This window comes from Carcharodon carcharias, chromosome 3 (assembly GCF_017639515.1).
Source record: "Carcharodon carcharias isolate sCarCar2 chromosome 3, sCarCar2.pri, whole genome shotgun sequence".
Lineage (NCBI taxonomy): Eukaryota > Metazoa > Chordata > Chondrichthyes > Lamniformes > Lamnidae > Carcharodon > Carcharodon carcharias.
This window is the reverse complement of record NC_054469.1, coordinates 143161523-143180357: the sequence shown is the minus strand read 5'-3', so window position 1 is coordinate 143180357 and position 18835 is coordinate 143161523. Positions and strand designations below refer to the sequence as shown.

Genomic DNA, 18835 nt, shown 5'->3' with positions numbered 1-18835 from the left:
CACAGGTCTTAACACCCATGGCAAGGAGGCACAACTAGATGCGGCGCCGAGGCCAGCAGATGGCTCTTGGCCACGACACGTTGCGGCTTCCCTTCCACCATCTCATCACCATCAATAAGACATGTGTTGGAGTTCTGAGTATGTGTCTGCCCCCAGACAACTCAAATGCGACAAACACCAACATATGCTGCAGGGAGAACCTAACTTCTCAACCATTAAGGCTGATGTAATCATGGTCACTATCTGTTTGCCCACCCAGCGTGCGCCAAATGCCCAGTGCAGTAATGACAGCAAGACGTGGGGCGGGGGGGGGGTTGCTCAAAGGCTATGGCTACCTGCTGGGTCAAGTTGCCAAGGCTGACATGGCACTCATCCTTACAGAGTGCAGCAAAGCATTGAATCGCTTGTGGCACTGCGTGCCTGTGCGCTGCACATCATCATGGGTGCTTACAGCGTCACCCACCTCCTTCCACGCTTGCCTGGTGACATAGGGGGATCTCCTCCTCCCAAACTCCAGATACAAAATATCCTGACAGCTGGACACCTCTTGGAGGAGGACAGCAAGGCACGCATCAAAGAAGCGAGGGGCACACTGGTCCCTCACTGGCCTCTCCTGCAGCCAGCGCCCACCTCCCCCCCCCCCCCCTACTCATGCTCTTGTGGAACCACAGCTGCCTCTCTCTCTGTTCCCGAGTGTCCATGGTGAACTGCCTCAAGGAGGCTGCCTGGCCACTCTTTATACAGGCTGCTGGTTCCCCATTGGAACCGGTGGTTTGAGCACGCCCGCCTCCACGACTATTTTCCCATTCTCCACGGAAGTCACTAACCTGCTGGGCGGGCCTTAATTGGCCTGCCAGCAGAAAATAGCAGCGTGGCCCGTTTCAGTGGCGGCAATCAGTTGCCTGCCTGCTGCTGAGTCCGTCAGGCCCGCCTGCCCATCAAAGGCAAAATTCTGGCCATTAACTTTGTGTGCTCCACCTTATTACAGTGAAAACATTTATGTCTTTGAGCATCATTTCTACCCTCAGCAGATTCCTTTCTGGTCTGAGGAGAAACTTCCTGAAAATTTCCGACTGCTCCTTCTCTTCCCTGACTACCTGCCTTCCTTTGAAAAAAAGGTTTAGATCTATGGACTAGCTCATAATCATCAGTTATCTCTGCTGCATACCTAGCCGTTTTAACCCTCTGTTCTTCCACATGAGCTTAAACTACCGAAGGAATTGAATCTTTAAATTCTTCCAAAACAATTACTTCCCTAAGGACTGCATACGTTGTCTCTACCTTTAATGCCCATATCCAAACTCTCTCAAACTCAATATAAGTCTGACCAGGCTGTTTCCTTACATTCCAAAATTTCTGCCTGTACGCCTCAGGAACCATATGCCTCATATGTACTCAAAGTAGCCTTTTTTTACTGCTTCATAATCCACTGATACTTCCTCTGACATTAATGCATATACCTCATGAGCTCTACCTACCAATGTAGACTGTAAAAGCAATGTCCAGATTTCTTGTGGCCATTTCATTTGCTTAGCTATCTTCTCAACTGAAATTAAGAATGCCTATACATTCCTTTCCTCGAACTTTAGAAGAGCCTGCACAAATTTAAACATCTCCCACTGAGCTTTGGGCTAAAATTGGTTGTTTGCACATCAGAATCTTCTTAAGCATCTGAAGTCTCTTTTTTAACTTCCAGCCTTTTAAGCTTGTATTCTCTTTCCCTTTCCTTTTCTCTTTCCTCCATTGCTAACTCTTCCCTCTGGAGGTCAAGTTTTCTAACTTCCATTTCTCGTTAAATTGCACTCTCTTTTCCCTTTGCCTTTTCTCCTGCCTCTGGCCTTTCCAATTCTCTTTCTTTCTCTTTTTCTGGCCTTTCTCTTCTCTCTCTGTTCTTTTTTCTTTTGCCTCTAATTCAAGTTTTTCCAGGTATATTGCTTGTTCATGTTCAAGCTTCTTCATTTATAACTGAAGTCTCACTACCTCCAGCTGTTTCAGGTATCCCTTCCAATTTCAAATGCTGCACTGTGACTTCAATTATGTCTGCTTTGTGTTTAAACCTAACTGCAACTTCTCCGCCAATACTGTTAACTGTGCCTTAGTTACTTTTTGTAAGCCAACCAGGATTACAATTTCTGCTTCCAGAAGTCTTAGCAATTGTTAAAGCCATTTTTGCAGTCTAACCACTTTAAAATCCCTCAATACCAACTCCTGAGTTCAATGTTCTTCTCATACTTGTAGCCTTAAGATTCACCAACTCCAGCCAATCAAGGAATTTTAAAAATCCGGCAAAGAGCCCCCAGTTTAGTTATGATATGTCAGGTGATATTTGCCAGGCTTACCAAATCCACAAGGGAAACTTGGCCATGCTATCACAATGATTTTGCAATTTATATTAATTAAAAGAAGGCTTGTGTACTGAATTCAGAAGTAATGAACTACCATCTTTAGAGATTTTAAAGATTAAATTAAAACATTTGTTAACAAGAGAAGAAAAAAGCTTAAACACACACAAGATTACAGTTACACAGTTATAACAGTTCCCAAAATTTCTACTTAACTAGACTCCCAACTACACACCCCCTTTAAGGTAACAATCCAAATAGATTCCAAATTTATAAAGTCATCCAGCAATATTACCGCAAGCACCCATTGGACAATGGACTTCCAAAGGCTTTTTTAACACAACTTTGATTACTGGAATAGCACACTTCTTCAGAATGGCTCCAGGCTTTTTCCCAAGTCTGTTTCACACAGTCGTCTTTCAAGATCTCATAAGGCCACACCTCTCACAGCCTTCCATCCTTCTTTAAATATGGTTTATCCCTTTTGATTTGTAAATCCTATTGTTTCCACATGTCTCTGGAAGTCACTTTTCCCAGAATATAAAAATCTTTCATGTTTCCACATGTATCTACTGACCTCATCTCTATTTTAAATGTCTGTTTTACACCTCATTTCTTTGATAATTTAAACCTGGGAGTCTACTCATCTCTAATTAACTTAGCCACACACACTGAACCATATACACACACATAAGCCTGCTTTAAAGTATCCTACAGTAATTTTGAGAAAAATATAATAGTTCCTTGACAATTATGGATTTCAGCATTTTTCCAACAGATGGTAGCCTAACTGGCCTATAGTTTTCTTCTTTTTGTCTCCCTTCCTTTCTTGAAATGAGACATTCCGTTTGCAGTTTTCCAATCTTCTGGGACCTTTCCAGAATCTAAAGAATTTTGAAATATTACAACCAATGCAAATATTATCTATGCAGCCACTTCTATTAAGACCCTAGGATGCAGAGCATCAGGTACACCAAGCAGCTTGTCAGCCTTTAGTCCCATAAGTTTGCCTAGCACTTTTTCCCTAACGATAATGATTAATTGTTTTAACTACACTTCCAGCCATGACTGTTTGATCTAAGAGGGTGGCCTCTTCCTCCCATCTGTGGGGAACAACACTTCTTTGTGAGCCCTCACAGCCAACAACTGGATCGCAAGAGAAGAGCCATATACACTGCCCCTTGACTCTAGACAATTTATAAATCCATAAGCAAGTGCACAGCTACATTTCTTTGAACATCCTTGGGTCAATGCAATGAGGGAAAACAGCACAATCTGTTTTGGAATTGCTAATTCTTTCCAGGACCATATTTTCATCTACTTTGATGCTTTCAATTTTAGTGTCGACTGTACATGCATTATTGATTATAGTCTGCCAAGTGAAGATTCATCCAAAATGGACATTTAAATCAGCTGCCATGTCCTGGGAGCTACCTGGATCTGCCCTGCAGAATCCTTTATTGCCTCCTTACTGCCAATATAGCTAAAAACAATTTGATTACTGCTACCGCCGTTATTCACTAGCTCTGACAGCAGTGTTTGTAGCCTTTAGCTGAGCTTGCTATCCATTCCTTTGGGGGAGTAATTGGATCTCATCACACTATTTTTTTGGGGTGAAGAACTGCGGGGAGCAAAGCACCAGCAAAATGATGCTATCTCCAGGGTGCTGAGGGCACTATGTATCAGGAGAGAAATGCAGGGACTACTGAATGATTCCAGAAGATGTCACAGTGAGGTAATCGGGTATGTCTTAGGACAACATGTGATAAGGACAAAGTCAGTTCAGGCTGAGCCGTAGTGTTTTGTGGCCCAAGTCTAAAATTTGTGCATGACCAGCTTTGAACTCAAAGTCCTCAAATGATCATTTAGGCTAGGCAATAAATTCAGCGATATTGTGGTTCTGAACCTTCGTTATAGGGGAGGGACTTCAGAAGATGCAGAAATGTACATAGAGAGAGCAGAAACAAAGCATGGGTCAGTAATGGGGTTTTTCCCCCAAAAGTAAAATGAAGTAACTATTGAACATACAAATATTCATTACGATCAGGTGAAACTGCACTTCAATGCTGAGGTGCAAGCAAATGGCAGGATCAGCAGAATCGTATATGGAGAGCACCTACTATCAAGAATGCCATATCTTAATGCATTTTTGTTCGTGCCATTCATGTGCCTTCCATAGAAAGTCATTCCAAAACTTTTTCTGCTGTTGCTGCACCTAAGTCCTTTCACAGTTGGAAATGCAACAGGAATGCAACAGGCACCATCCAAACATATTTGGGAAACTGGAAATTTGGCAAGAGGAGTCAAGCAAAGGACAAGTGTGATTGCAGAAACTGCAGTTCTGCAGTTTACAACATCCGAAATCCTTCCTGGAGTTAATGGCAACAGAAGTAATGAATCCCTCTTGCCATTAAAGGGATTGCTTACTACAGATGAAAATGTTGAGGAAAAAGGTAATTTGTCAGCATTAAAACTTTACAGAAATTTTGTGAGCCAGAGCTCACAAATAATTTTTATTTTGTAGGAATAAAACACGTTTTAAAATCTCTATTCTTATTTAGTCATGCCAGTAAAATTGAGAAATGCCCAGAGTGCTGATTCATTTATTCATTCATGTGTGCTCTGCCCAAAGGCAGGTCTTTGGCTCATTGAGAGTATTAATGTTGCAACTTAATTTGTTTTTGTACCTCCATGTATATTGCTTTTAATTTCATAATTTGCAAATTATTAAGATAGCTCATACTTAAAATTTGTTCCAATGAAAGCAACATCCTTGCTAAGCATTTATCAAAACAAACAACTTATTTTAATAACGATTAGACTTTGTTTCTTTAGAAATTAACTGGCAGACGAATGTTCAACTGAACAGCATTTGATACAAAGACTTATGTCAGATATGGAAAAGATTAACGTGTTGTGTAGGGTTTCACCTCATAAAAAAGTTAAACTGGTATAATCACCTGATTCCTGCAGACTTAGTCACTCTTTACCTCAGGGTACCCTAGAACAAACAGATGTCAGACTTGATCGCTTTAAAGTCTTATTGCTTGTCTCTTTATGTAATGATTTAAAAGGAATGTTTTGGAAAAGATCTTTTATATGAACTGTACAAACCCGTGGATTGTTTCAAAATAACATAACAATGGATTTCTCACTTTTTGTTGTGTTTCGCCAAAGGCCAGTTCCTGCTGTCTAAATAGAACTTGTTCACATTTCCCAAGTATCTACTTGAATGTAATGCAAAGACGCGCATTAAGAAAACAGATTTTAAAATTCCCTTTACTGAAGTATACACCTCAAGTTGAGAGCCACATAGACCCAATGAGCTTAAAACTGATCAAACAATAAAACATAAACAACTTTGTATTGTTTGAAATTTAAAATATTTTAATTCCTTCTTGATTTGATAAAGTAGACATTACTCCACCTGCTAAAGGCCTGCTGGGAGCTGCTTATTTTAATCACCATTTTTGTGTTAACTTGCCATAAGGCTAATACTCTAAAATCAATACAGCTGATAATTAATTTTACTAGTCTAAATATGCAACCAATCGCACATGCTTTTTATTCATTTTTATAATTTGATTCCTAACTGGACAAGTCTATTTATTTTGTTTTTTTTTTAAATTAAAATGAATTAATTGTTTTTAGTCAGTTAATTGAGCATGAGTTTTGTGGAGCAAACTGAGACTGCTAACACGACTGCTTATAATCAGTTTCTAAGCTCACTTGCAGTATAGCTTAATGCTCTAAAACATAATCAATATTGCTAATAATAATGGATTAAAATGATGGTTACATTGCCAGAAACACAAATTGGCTTATTTTAAAATACTTAATGCATTATATAGAATTCATTAAAAATTTAACTAATGCTTCACTAAAATCTTAAATAGCCCAAAATGAACAGAAAACTTTAAATGTAATATTTATTCATAGACATTTTATCTTAATGGTTTGATTTTGAGGATTGGAGCAGTTTGGTGAAAAGTTTGCCTCTGACAAAATATATCAGATAGTGATTTTTTTTCAGTTTGAGCTTGCTGCTGGTGGTTTTCTACCTGTCTGTCTGTCACAAGATTTGGACCTCATGACAGATTAAAGCCTTTGGCGGTCATTAATCTGCTTCCTCATTTGTTTATTTATTGGAGGGGGATTGTTGTGACCACCTGTATATACATCAGATTTTAGCACTTACAGTAGTATGCGTTCATTTGTGCACGTGAAATGCATAAAATTGATATTTTTAAAGTTGCAATGGATTTTCCTGTGGTGACATTTTTCATGAGGTAAATGATTCCCTAAGTTTGCATTGGAAGTGCTGTATAACATTGAAGAAATCTAAGTAAAGTAAAATGAACTATTGCATGCAAGAGATGTGCGAGGCACAAGTGACAGTCAATAGTGATTGCTACCTGCAACCACCAGATTATTACATGTATAGAGAGGACAACCAGATTTATAGCAGTTATAATATTCAGGCTCCTCACAGCAGCAACATTTGCATGGACCAGACCTGGATTGTAAATCAGCCTTCCAGTTACCCTGGAAACGAGTTCGAGAGCGAGTATTGTAACGTGAACACAAGTATGAACCGCTTTTGCCAGGCTGAATATTTTGATGATGGTAAAGATCTTTTTTGTCAAGAACAGTCACCATCTTTCTCTCCAAGAAAAGGTATAGTGCATTGTCAGGTTTATTTTTAATTTTGCATTTCATTCTGCATATTTAGACTACAGCTGAAGTGGCTGTGAATCTCCTGCTGTTTGTATGGATTTGTCAACTGTGTGGCACCCAAGTTCGTGCTTGGGTTTTGAAACTGCTTTAATGTGAAATCTTCAAGTAACCCACTCTTCTGTGTATTCTGGTGGGATTGGGAAAGTAAAGGCACTCAAGTTTCCAAGTAATGTCAAGGTTTCTGCAATAGTGTACCATAAAGTAACTGGCCTTTCAATAGCAGGTTAACTGATTAAAATTTCATTCATATATTTTTAAGATAATATTACAGAATCATGAAAATGTACATTATTAATATAGTTCAATTGCATAATACTTTGTTCTAAAGTAATTGTACCATTAAATTTAAAAGGGTGTTAAATTATGTCGTAATTTACTGGGCATAGGTGTATATTTCTGAACTAATGGCTGAGGCCTAAGAATATTCAATGTATTTGATCGAATCAGCCATAAAGGTTGAAAATCTGATTCAACACTTGCATTTGTAACCACACTGAGAAGATTAAACTTCTTTCCTTAACCTTTGATGTCATTTCTATTTCACACATGTTTGTTTCAATCTGATTGAATTGTTGGATCACTTGGCTGTGTACAGGCTAGAGTTTTTTTTACTAAATTGAGAAACCATAATGCCAAGACACATACAAGGTTGAATGAAGTAAAAGGGAGAACAAAGTAAATCAAAAGCAGTGATTTGGTAATGCAAAACTTGGGAGTAGGATAGTATCCAATGTGCCTTCATTTCAATGTAGTGGGGATTTGAAATCTGGAAGAAACAAAAGTCCACACTAACTATAATAGTATGAAAGGGAAGAAAAGTTGCAATGGAAATTGATGGTTGAAAGAAGTGAAAAGTGATCACCCATCAGATAGTCAGTTTTTACCTTTGCGTCCTGCCCATTACTGTAAGAGAGCTTCCAAATGAGTCCTGGATATGGAAGCAATATTTAAGTCTTCAGTGAATTTGGCTTTATAAAATATTGAGAGTTTGTGGCTAAAGCTACATTCAGTACAAAAGAAGAAACTGAGCTGCTGGAAGGCAATTTTAGCGATGGAAGAGATATAGCAGTCCCATTTGAGGTGAAAAATAAAAGAACTGCTAGACAAAAAAAAGACCAAAACCCAGCTCGTTCAACTTCTACTATCCTAGTTTTCCAGAAACTGCCAAGTAGCTTCATTTGTTTGGGGTCACAATTAAACCATTTTAAAGTTCTTTGTTCAGTTTCAAAATTTTATGAATGGCGATGAACATACCTATAGATATGTTATAAAAATATGCAGCGTGAGGTCTTAGTCCCTCACAATTATAAACTAATGTATTTGATGCCAGCTCAAAATCAGCTTTTCATTTTAACTTGCTGCTTGCTTTTATCATAAAATATACAAGAAGAGTGCAAATGAGCAAATTTATCCAGTGAAGACACCCTTACTATAAACAGCTGAAAGTGAAGCCCTTTAAATTTTAGGAGCTAAATTAATAACAAATTCTCTGCAACTGAGTATTTATTAGAAACTTGTGATCCTCATTTTCCATGTGCTTGCCTACATTACTGCTAATTTTGATTCTATTTATGTTTTGTAACTCCTGGTCGTTATGCAAGAACGTAATTGAAACCTTACTGAAAAAAGGAACTTTTTGCAGGAGACATAACAATTTTATAACTAGAACATTAAGGGTTAAACATAGTGGTTCTGTTTGAACTGAAAAGGAATTAGTATAGTTCCCCAGTGATGCAATTCACCTAAATATTTTTAAACCATCACAGATAAGACCCAGTATCCAGGTCCTTTTGAACTGTTATGCATAGTTATCATTGCAGTTCAGTTGCTAAGTTTATATAGATTGTAGCCCATCAGTGCTATTACTTAACCATTTTGTAATCTTAGGGATTATTAAAGTTAATTTTAAAATTGTATATATCCAATTGAATTAGTTATGTGAAAACCAACTAACTTTTAGGTGTATTTTTGTCATTTTGTGTTTTGTAACATCAGCGAATATAGGATGCATCACTGAATCCTAATGAATATATATGAGAGGGCAATAATGCTGAAATATTGCAGGTGAAATGTAGTTTCTCAATGTCATTTTAACATGTGCAAAAGATATTCACCATCCTACTGAAATATTCAGATTTTCCATTGGATTAATTTGTTATTTAATATTTCTTGTCTGTAGTTCTTTGATTTTTGGTATTGTTGAAAAAAAGAGACATCATAACAAAGTTTTTTGTCTTGCACTGATCAGGACAGAATCACAAGAATACCAAATCTCAAAGGGAACAACGATTATACTACATGAGAAGAGGATGCTGATTGGTTGGCAAGAAGACTCTGATTGGTAGAGGTGCTGCCATGGAGAATGCACCAGGGAATAGTTAACTGCCAAGCTTTTGTTCAAGTTCAAGCCAATCAAGTCAACTCTGATTTGCCAAGACGATTCCATGGGGAATGAACCAGAGAATGGCTGTTCCCCAAGCTTTTGTTTGGTTGAAAAAAGCATAATGCAGGGACATGTTCATTCTGCCTGCAAAGGACAGGGCCCTGAGTGTGAATATGTGTAGCTTCTAGCACACACAAATGAGCCAAACTGCAAGCCTGACTGATAATCATAATTAAGTAATTCTTAGCGCAATCAGGATTGGTTAGTAAGTATTGTCCAATCACTAAATCATACCTAATGTTGAACACCGTGGCCTGAATTTTTTGGTCATCAGGCACACACAACTGGGCCTGACGGCGGCCGAGAAACGGAACACAACCATAATTGGCCCTTGACTGCGATGTCGCGCTGGCTGGCCAATTAACGGCCAGCCAGCGTGAAACATGTGCTGAAAAGCTCAGCACTGCTGGGGTGGGGGTGGGAAGAGGGCGGGCGATGACGTCACTGTGGATGGGGGTGAGGATTGCGAGAGAGCTCCCTGAAGGCAGACAGCTGCCTCAGGGAGCTGCAGACCTGCCAATAATGAAATAAAGTTGTAAAAAGCTGCCAAAAAGCATCCATGCATCACAATCAAGCATCTGAAAGGATATCTTATAAAAACGCTGTCCCCAGGTATTTGTATTTATTTTATTTCGGAATGGAAATTTCATTCCCCCCCTTCCCAGATGAGGTTTGATGAAAAATATAAAGGTCGTCTGGCCGATTCGCCCGTCCGCCAACCATAAGGTTGGACGGATCATGAAAAGTCACAGCCAATTGTGTCATTAATGGGCTTAATTGCGTACTTAATTGTCGGGGGGCATGCACAAAAGTCAGAATACCCACGAGTGCGCGATGATGTTGGGACACTTGCCCTACGTCATCTCGCACGATTTTAAGTCCGATCTGGTTGGGCACGCACCCGCCCATGAGACATAAAATTCTGCCCTGTGTTATGTTTTTTGCAAGCATGGGCTCGTTAAATGCAGTCAGTACTTTGCCTACCACTTACAGCGGAAGGAATGTGCTGTTTGATACAATCCACCAAGCATTGAGACATACAGCCTACAAACCTGGCTTCACACCAGCACTGAAATTCATACACCACATTATTCATTTGTGTGATAGGCAGAAGATCTCTTTGGCTTGATGGCAGCATCCTGTTAGTGGGGAACACCATTTATGTTGCTACTGCATAGTAGCAGCATGAAACAGCTAGCTTCACCTGTTGCTCAAATTTTTGAGATACCTTGCCCTTCCAGGGTAATCTGAGGTAGACTGGGTACTTTTCAGTGACTGCCTTAGGCCCACTCATGAGTTTACGTGATATGTAATGAGCAATGATCTGTCAGGATAGCTATTATCCTGCAGGATGTCTTTGCTGTGCTATATTTTGGCTTCAAGCTTCCATGGTAAGCAAATGGCTCAGGCCTTATTTATGAGGTTGCCAATCTTATAGCTCTTGGAACCGTAGGAAGACCCACAAGTAAATTGACCAGTGAAGGTGAGCTGTGGTAAATAGTAGTAGAGAACCCTTTGGCAGGTTTCTCAACCAGCACATCAAGGAAATTAATGAGCTGCCAGGTATTGGATTTGTCCTCATGGCTCACATATGTATGGGCTGCCCAAGACACACACAAGTGATGTCCCTTTATGCCCTCTCTTATCTATGACTGGTTCTGCATAACATGAATTGGCCAAATGGTTGAGCAAGTTGCTACAATTAGTTCTGAGCAAGTTTTCAACATACATGGTGCAGAATTCTTTCACCTTTGTGAAGACCATACAGGATTTGCATATTGATAGCAATGCTGTATCCATGTGCTCGTTTGACATAGCTAGCCTATTCACTTTCTTACCACTCGAGGAAGCCATAGACATTTGAAACAGGTCACTATGTTATGGCAATCTAGATACATCACTATTGTCTGAATCTGTATTCAATGAACTTGGCAACTTGCACAGTTGAGTTCAGTTTCAACGATGCCATTTATGCCCAAATAGATGATGTTGCTATGGGATCCCCTCTTTGCCCAACTCTTACCAACATCTTTGTCAGTTTCTACGAGAATCATGTCTTTGATGGAATAACCCCTGACTTCCTACCCTTTGCATATTTCCAATATGTACATGATACATTTGCTACAATTTAAGATTGGCCTTATTGGCAACCTCATAATTAGGGCCCGAACCATTTGCTCACTGTGTATCTTGATGCTAAAATAGGGTATCAAAGCTATCCTGCAGGATAATATCTACCCTGATCAGATCATGGCTCGCTGTATATTGTGCGAACTCATGAATAGGCCTAAGGCCTCCACGTTTGGCCCTGAAAAGTACCCAGTCTACCTTATATTACCCTGGAAGAGCAAGGTGTCTCAAAAATTTGAGCAACAGGTGAAGCTCGCTGTTTCACGCTGCTACTATGCAGTAGCAACACGAGTGGTATTCACCACTAACAGGATGCTGCCGTCAAACTAATAAGATGTTCTGCCTACCATACAAATGAGTAATGTGGTATATGAATTTCAATGCCAGTGTGAAGCCAGGTATGTAGGTTATATGCCCCAATGACTGATGGATCATATCAAACATCATGTCCCTTTGGCTGTAAGCAAAAAGCAAAGTACTGACCGTAGCCAACCAGCTCATGTTTACAAAACTCAGAACATAGCATCCAACATTAGATGTGATTCCACAATTGGACAACACTTATTAAACAATTCCAATTGTGCTAAGAATTACTCTGACAGCCAATTTAAGATTCAGTTAGGCTTGCTGTGTGGCTCACTGAAACGTGCTAGAAGCTATGCATATTTACACTTCGGGCCCTGTCCTTTAGAGGCAGAAAGAACATGTCCACATATTGCATGTTTCTCAATTAAACAAAAGCTTAGGGCACAGCCATTCCCTGATTAATTCCCCATGGCAATGCCTTGACCAATTGGCATTGACTTACCTGGTTTGAATTTAAACAAAAGCTGGGCAGTTAACTGTTCCCCAGTGAATTCCTCATGGCAACACTTCTACCAATCAGAGTCCACTTGCCAACTAATCATCACTCTTTTCTCATGTAGTATAAATTGTTGTTCGCTTTGAGATTTGGTATTCTTGCAAATTTGTCCTGATGATTGCAAGATGAAAAGCTTTGAGAGCATGTCTCTTTTTTTAGCAATGCCCAAGTTCTGTACTACCAAGCAGCTGTTCTCTGATTTAAAAGACATAAATAGTTGTTTTGTTTATTGTAATAAATGAATATGTGGTTGGGTCAGTATATGTGTCATCAGCAACTATATATTTTACCACAACACCAGTTTAAAGCTAGGCAACAAAAAAATAAGTTACAGTTTAGGGCCTGTCTTTAAGTTATCACTACCTATTTCTATTAGCCCCATTTTGATGCTGTGGCAGGGACAGGAATCAATTGGGAGGGATTCAGACATGGGGCAGAATTTTTAGGTTGGCGGGCAGGTGCGATCTGAGGGCCTGGGATCGGCTGGGTAATGGACTGCCAACCACGGCTAAGTAACAGCCAGCCAGCATGAAATGCACGCTGAGAAGCTCAGTGTTGCCGGTGTGGGGGCAGGAAGAGGGCGGGCGCTGTCGTCAAATGCGGGTGCAGGCCAGCACTGAGAGAAAGTTCCCTGAAGGCAGAGAGCTGCCTCAGGGAGCGGCAGACCCAAAAATCATCGAATAAAGTTTTGAAAAGCAGAAAAATATGTCCAAGCATCGCAACCAGGTATCTGAAAGTATACATGATAAAACTGCTGTCCACCCGATTTTTATTTTTATTTTATTTTGTCACAGAAACCTCATCCTGCTCTAGGACAAGGTTTCATGAAAAATGTAAAGGCCGCCTGTTCGATTTGCCCATCTGCCAACCGTAAGGTTGGATGGGTAACGTAAAATTAATGATAATTGCGGCGTTAATGACCTTAATTGGCCTCTTAATTGTCTGTGGGCAAGCTTCTGACTTCTGCGCCACCCACTGATTGAAATATCACCTGAGCGCAGAATGACGTTGGGGTGCTCGCCTGGCATCATCTCGTGCGATTTTACGCTGCATTGGGTCGGGTCTGCACCAGCCATGGAGTTGTGGCAAACAAGAGTGTATATTTGGGAGACTTGGATAGGAAAAGGAGATTGAAGCTAGAGCAGTAGTTTGTAGGGAAAGAGGGTTTAAGCTTGGGCTTTTGAGGTGGGGTTGATGACTATTTTGGAAAGGATGGGGACAGGCAGCCCTAAAGACAAACCTAATGACCCAGCATTGGAGTCACTGCTACAGGTCTCAAGTCCTTACTGAGTTATTGGTTCTCCAGGAGATGAGAGTGATTGCTCATTGTTTTCAAGATCCAAAACTACCCATGATTGTTTTTCTTGGTCTCTATCCAGTGACCTCTGCTGGGAATGCACATGCAGTAATCGAAAATTTATGGCACATAAAATCTCTCCTCAACTCTCCTCTAAGGCTTCCAACAATATCTGATTAGGATAGGATTGAGTTTGGTTGTGATGCCCTCAAAGTCAAATAGCCAAACCATCCCTACCTAAGTTCAAACAGAAATAGTGGACAATTGAACCAAGATAAAAACAAAAAAACTGCGGATGCTGGAAATCCAAAACAAAAATAAAAACAGAATTACCTGGAAAAACTCAGCAGGTCTGGCAGCATCGGCGGAGAAGAAAAGAGTTGACGTTTCGAGTCCTCATGACCCTTCGACAGAACTTGAGTTCGAGTCCAAGAAAGAGTTGAAATATAAGCTGGTTTAAGGTGTGTGTGTGGGGGGCGGAGAGAGAGAGAGAGAGAGAGGTGGAGTGGGGGTGTGGTTGTAGGGACAAACAAGCAGTGATAGAAGTAGATCATCAAAAGATGTCAACAACAATAGTACAAAAGAACACATAGGTGTTAAAGTTAAAGTTGGTGATATTATCTAAACGAATGTGCTAATAAAGAATGGATGGTAGGGCATTCAAGCTCTAGTGGGGGTGTTTTTTTAAAAAAATAATGGAAATAGGTGGGAAAAGGAAAATCTTTATAATTTATTGGAAAAAAAAGGAAGGGGGAAACAGAAAGGGAGTGGGGATGGGGGAGGGAGCTCACGACCTAAAGTTGTTGAATTCAATATTCAGTCCGGAAGGCTGTAAAGTGCCTAGTCGGAAGATGAGGTGTTGTTCCTCCAGTTTGCGTTGGGCTTCACTGGAACAATGCAGCAAGCCAAGGACAGACGTGGGCAAGAGAGCAGGGTGGAGTGTTAAAATGGCAAGCGACAGGAAGGTTTGGGTCATTCTTGCAGACAGACCGCAGGTGTTCTGCAAAGTGGTCGCCCAGTTTACGTTTGATCTCTCCAATGTAGAGGAGACCACATTGGGAGCAACGAATGCAGTAGACTAAGTTGGGGGAAATGCAAGTGAAACGCTGCTTCACTTGAAAGGAGTGTTTGGGTCCTTGGACGGTGAGGAGAGAGGAAGTGAAGGGGCAGGTGTTGCATCTTTTGCGTGGGCATGGGGTGGTGCCATAGGAGGGGGTTGAGGAGTAGGGGGTGATGGAGGAGTGGACCAGGGTGTCCCGGAGGGAGCGATCCCTCCGGAATGCCGATAGGGGGGGTGAAGGGAAGATGTGTTTGGTGGTGGCATCATGCTGGAGTTGGCGGAAATGGCGGAGGATGATCCTTTGAATGCGGAGGCTGGTGGGGTGATAAGTGAGGACAAGGGGGACCCTATCATGTTTCTGGGAGGGAGGAGAAGGCGTGAGGGCGGATGCGCGGGAGATGGGCCGGACATGGTTGAGGGCCCTGTCAACGACCGTGGGTGGAAAACCTCGGTTCAGGAAGAAGGAGGACATGTCAGAGGAACTGTTTTTGAAGGTAGCATCATCGGAACAGATGCGACGGAGGCGAAGGACCTGAGAGAATGGGATGGAGTCCTTACAGGAAGCGGGGTGTGAGGAGCTGTAGTCGAGATAGCTGTGGGAGTCGGTGGGTTTGTAATGGATATTGGTGGACAGTCTATCACCAGAGATTGAGACAGAGAGGTCAAGGAAGGGAAGGGAAGTGTCAGAGATGGACCACGTGAAAATGATGGAGGGGTGGAGATTGGAAGCAAAATTAATACATTTTTCCAAGTCCCGACGAGAGCATGAAGCGGCACCGAAGTAATCATTGATGTACCGGAGAAAGAGTTGTGGAAGAGGGCCGGAGTAGGACTGTACAAGGAATGTTCCACATACCCCATAAAGAGACAGGCATAGCTGGGGCCCATGCGGGTACCCATAGCCACACCTTTTATTTGGAGGAAGTGAGAGGAGTTGAAGGAGAAATTGTTCAGCGTGAGAACAAGTTCAGCCAGACGGAGGAGAGTAGTGGTGGATGGGGATTGTTCGGGTCTCTGTTCGAGGAAGAAGCTAAGGGCCCTCAGACCATCCTGGTGGGGGATGGAGGTGTAGAGGGATTGGACGTCCATGGTGAAGAGGAAGCGATTGGGGCCAGGAAACTGGCAATTGTTGATGTGACGTAAGGTGTCAGAGGAATCACGGATGTAGGTGGGAAGGGACTGGACAAGGGGAGAGAGATGGGAGTCAAGATAACGAGAAATGAGTTCTGTGGGGCAGGAGCAAGCTGAGATGATCGGTCTACCGGAGCAGTTCTGTTTGTGGATTTTGGGTAGGAGATAGAAGCGGGCCGTCCGAGGTTGGGCGACTATCAGGTTGGAAGCTGTGGAGCAATTGAACAATATGCTGAAGGGAAACCCCATAGAATTGTGCACAATAAAAGAGAGGTTGGCGTGTGATATCCACCTTTACATTTAACATCAGAAGTCCTGCCCAATGTGCTGATTAGGAGGGAAGCTATGAAGAGAGAAACAAATAAACTAACCAGTGTCAGTGCAATATTCGCATGAAACAAGTGAGCATTCTATCATTCCCTACATTAATCATGTTATGGCTTCTCTAAGGTTGTGAGTCTAATTCCGAAGCAATTAAAAAATACAAATGATGGAAATCTCAGACAAAAAGATCAGCTGTTGGAAATATGAATCACGTCAATCAACATCTGTGAGGAGGAGGAGGACAAGTTCATATTTCTGATGAAGGTTTGCCACTGGGAATATCAACTTGACTTTTCTTTCCACAGATGCTTACTAACCTGACTATTTCCAGCACTTTCTGTGTCTGTTGCAATATAGCAGCTTTGCATTACAAACTCTCGACCACAAGAAACTAGGTTCAAATTGGATGAAATCGTTTTACAAATGACCCTTACAACAAGCAGGGGAGATCTTCTGTTTATGGATTTGTCATTTTTAATTTTTGGAACAGTGCCTGCACTGACACAGACCTACAGACTTTCCATTTAACAGGATTGTCCCATGGTTTTAGCTGAACTGCAGGCTTATAACATGTTCACCTCGTAAGTTTTTCTGTAGGAATTCTCAGTAGATTGAATGGTATCATTTTATACGTTACAGTGACACAGAAACTTTTGTGACACCAAACTATTTCTATTTGTCATTTTGCAGGTTATATACCAAGCTATCTGGACAAGGATGAACTTTGTGTTGTGTGCGGTGACAAGGCCACAGGGTATCACTATCGTTGTATCACTTGTGAAGGATGTAAGGTAAGCAACTCTGAGTCACCTTATCCTTGACAAAAACTGTTCCACAACTGAGTCTAGGTAAGTCCAACTTTACCTTGTGTATACACTTTAAAGGAGAACATGGAGAGGCACAGTCCTTCCCCAGTGCAATCTCACCTGCTTGACATTCCTCTGTTCCTCCTTTGCTGCAGAAAAAACAAATGCAGCAGATTTCCTAGAGGGAAGCCCATTACTCTAAACTGTTGGATCAAATCAAAATATTGCAGTGCCAAAATCAGTGGTATGAACCCTCAAACCAAGCGAGTGGCCAAACATGTGCTTGCAAAACATCCAGTTCAAAAAGACTTAAAGGATCCTTCATAACCACAAATCCTTATTATCTCTTCCTTTAAATTATTTCTAGATCCATCACAGCCACTAGCAGCCCTGGACGTAGTATTCCACATCAAATTGATAAACCATTACACAACTAGCATACTTAATGAGCAATGGTCCGGACTTTGCTCTTTTTTTAATTAATTCATGTGATGTGGGTTGCTGGCTAGGCCAGCATTTATTGTCCATCCCTAATTGCCCCTGTTCAGAGGGCAGTTAAGAGTCAACCACATTGCTGTGGGTCTGGAGTCACATGTAGGCCAGATTTCCTTCCCTAAAGGACATTAGTGAACCAGATGAGGTTTTATGGTCATCATCAGACTTTTAATTCTAGATTTTTGTTGAATTCAAATTTCACCATCTGCTGTGGTGGGATTTGAACCTGGGTCCCCTGAGCAATACTCTGGGTTTCTGAACTACTAGTCCAGTGACAATACCACTATGCCACCACCTCCCCCAGTTTTAGTTTTATTATACTAATAAGGGAAGGTTGTCAACGCTCACCATTATTACAGGAAAAAACTGACAGCCACTTCTGATATTGCCACATTGCAGAAGGATGAGAAGGGGTATTTCACTAAGATCACAAAGGATGTGATTTGTGACTTTGATGGGCTGTTTCAGAGCTATTTCGGGACAGAAACCTAATTGGAGAGGTTCAAACTTGGAGTTGCAAGAATGGTGAGAATGATTTTAGGAGATGACAGTACCTTCGGGGCTTTGGAGAGAAAGGTGAAGTTGGCAATGGGCTTGGCGATGAAGGGTCAAAGTGAGGAACACAGAGTGATCCTAAAAGAGTGCTTTGTCAACAGAGTACTAAAGCCAAGGCCAGAATTTTCGGCGCAGTGAGCAGGGGCGGGGCATACGTCCTGACATCACTGCCTGTCATTTAAATTTTCAGTTCGGCCTAATAAGGCCATTTAAAAACTAATTAAACTAATAAACTGAGCTGCAAAAGAATGCAGCCCTGACTCAGGGAACCCCCCCATCCCAATATAGGAAGTGCTCATGCTTCCGGGGGCATGTCATGCTGGGCGGGCCTCAATTGGCCCGCCCCCGTAAAATGGCGACGCGGCCCAATCGGAGGCGGCAATTGGGTCCACACACCCTCCCCCCCACCGCCGCACAACCCCCCTGAAGGGGGAAAATTCTCACCAAGAATATGGTGCAAATGGGAAAAAGGCCCTGCTTCAAATTCTTCTTTTAATCTCTAGTACCTAGTGAATGTTTCTTTTTTGTTTCAAGTCTAAGAAGTTGGGTTAATCTATTATTTTACTATATTAGTAATTTAAATTAGATAAACCAGTTAACTAATAAAACTTAAACAATTGATTCAGTTAAAGAAAAAATAATTAACCAATCAA

General features: G+C 41.3%; 1 protein-coding gene across 10 annotated transcripts in view; it reads left to right on the top strand.

The window, feature by feature from the left end:
* The window catches only part of LOC121275843 (thyroid hormone receptor beta), a 238376-nt gene that overhangs the window by 162895 nt on the left and 56646 nt on the right, over nt 1–18835 (top strand). For 9 of the 10 annotated variants that reach the window (XR_005942575.1, XM_041183544.1, XM_041183543.1 and 6 more), the window contains one exon: nt 17017–17117. Coding sequence is in view for 9 of the 10 variants with exons in the window: in XM_041183544.1 (XP_041039478.1) it covers nt 17017–17117 (101 nt within the window). In the remaining variant the exon portion in view is untranslated. Of the gene's footprint in view, nt 1–6623; nt 7020–17016; nt 17118–18835 lie in introns of those variants that run through there. The other variant, XM_041183550.1, reaches the window with a different exon arrangement.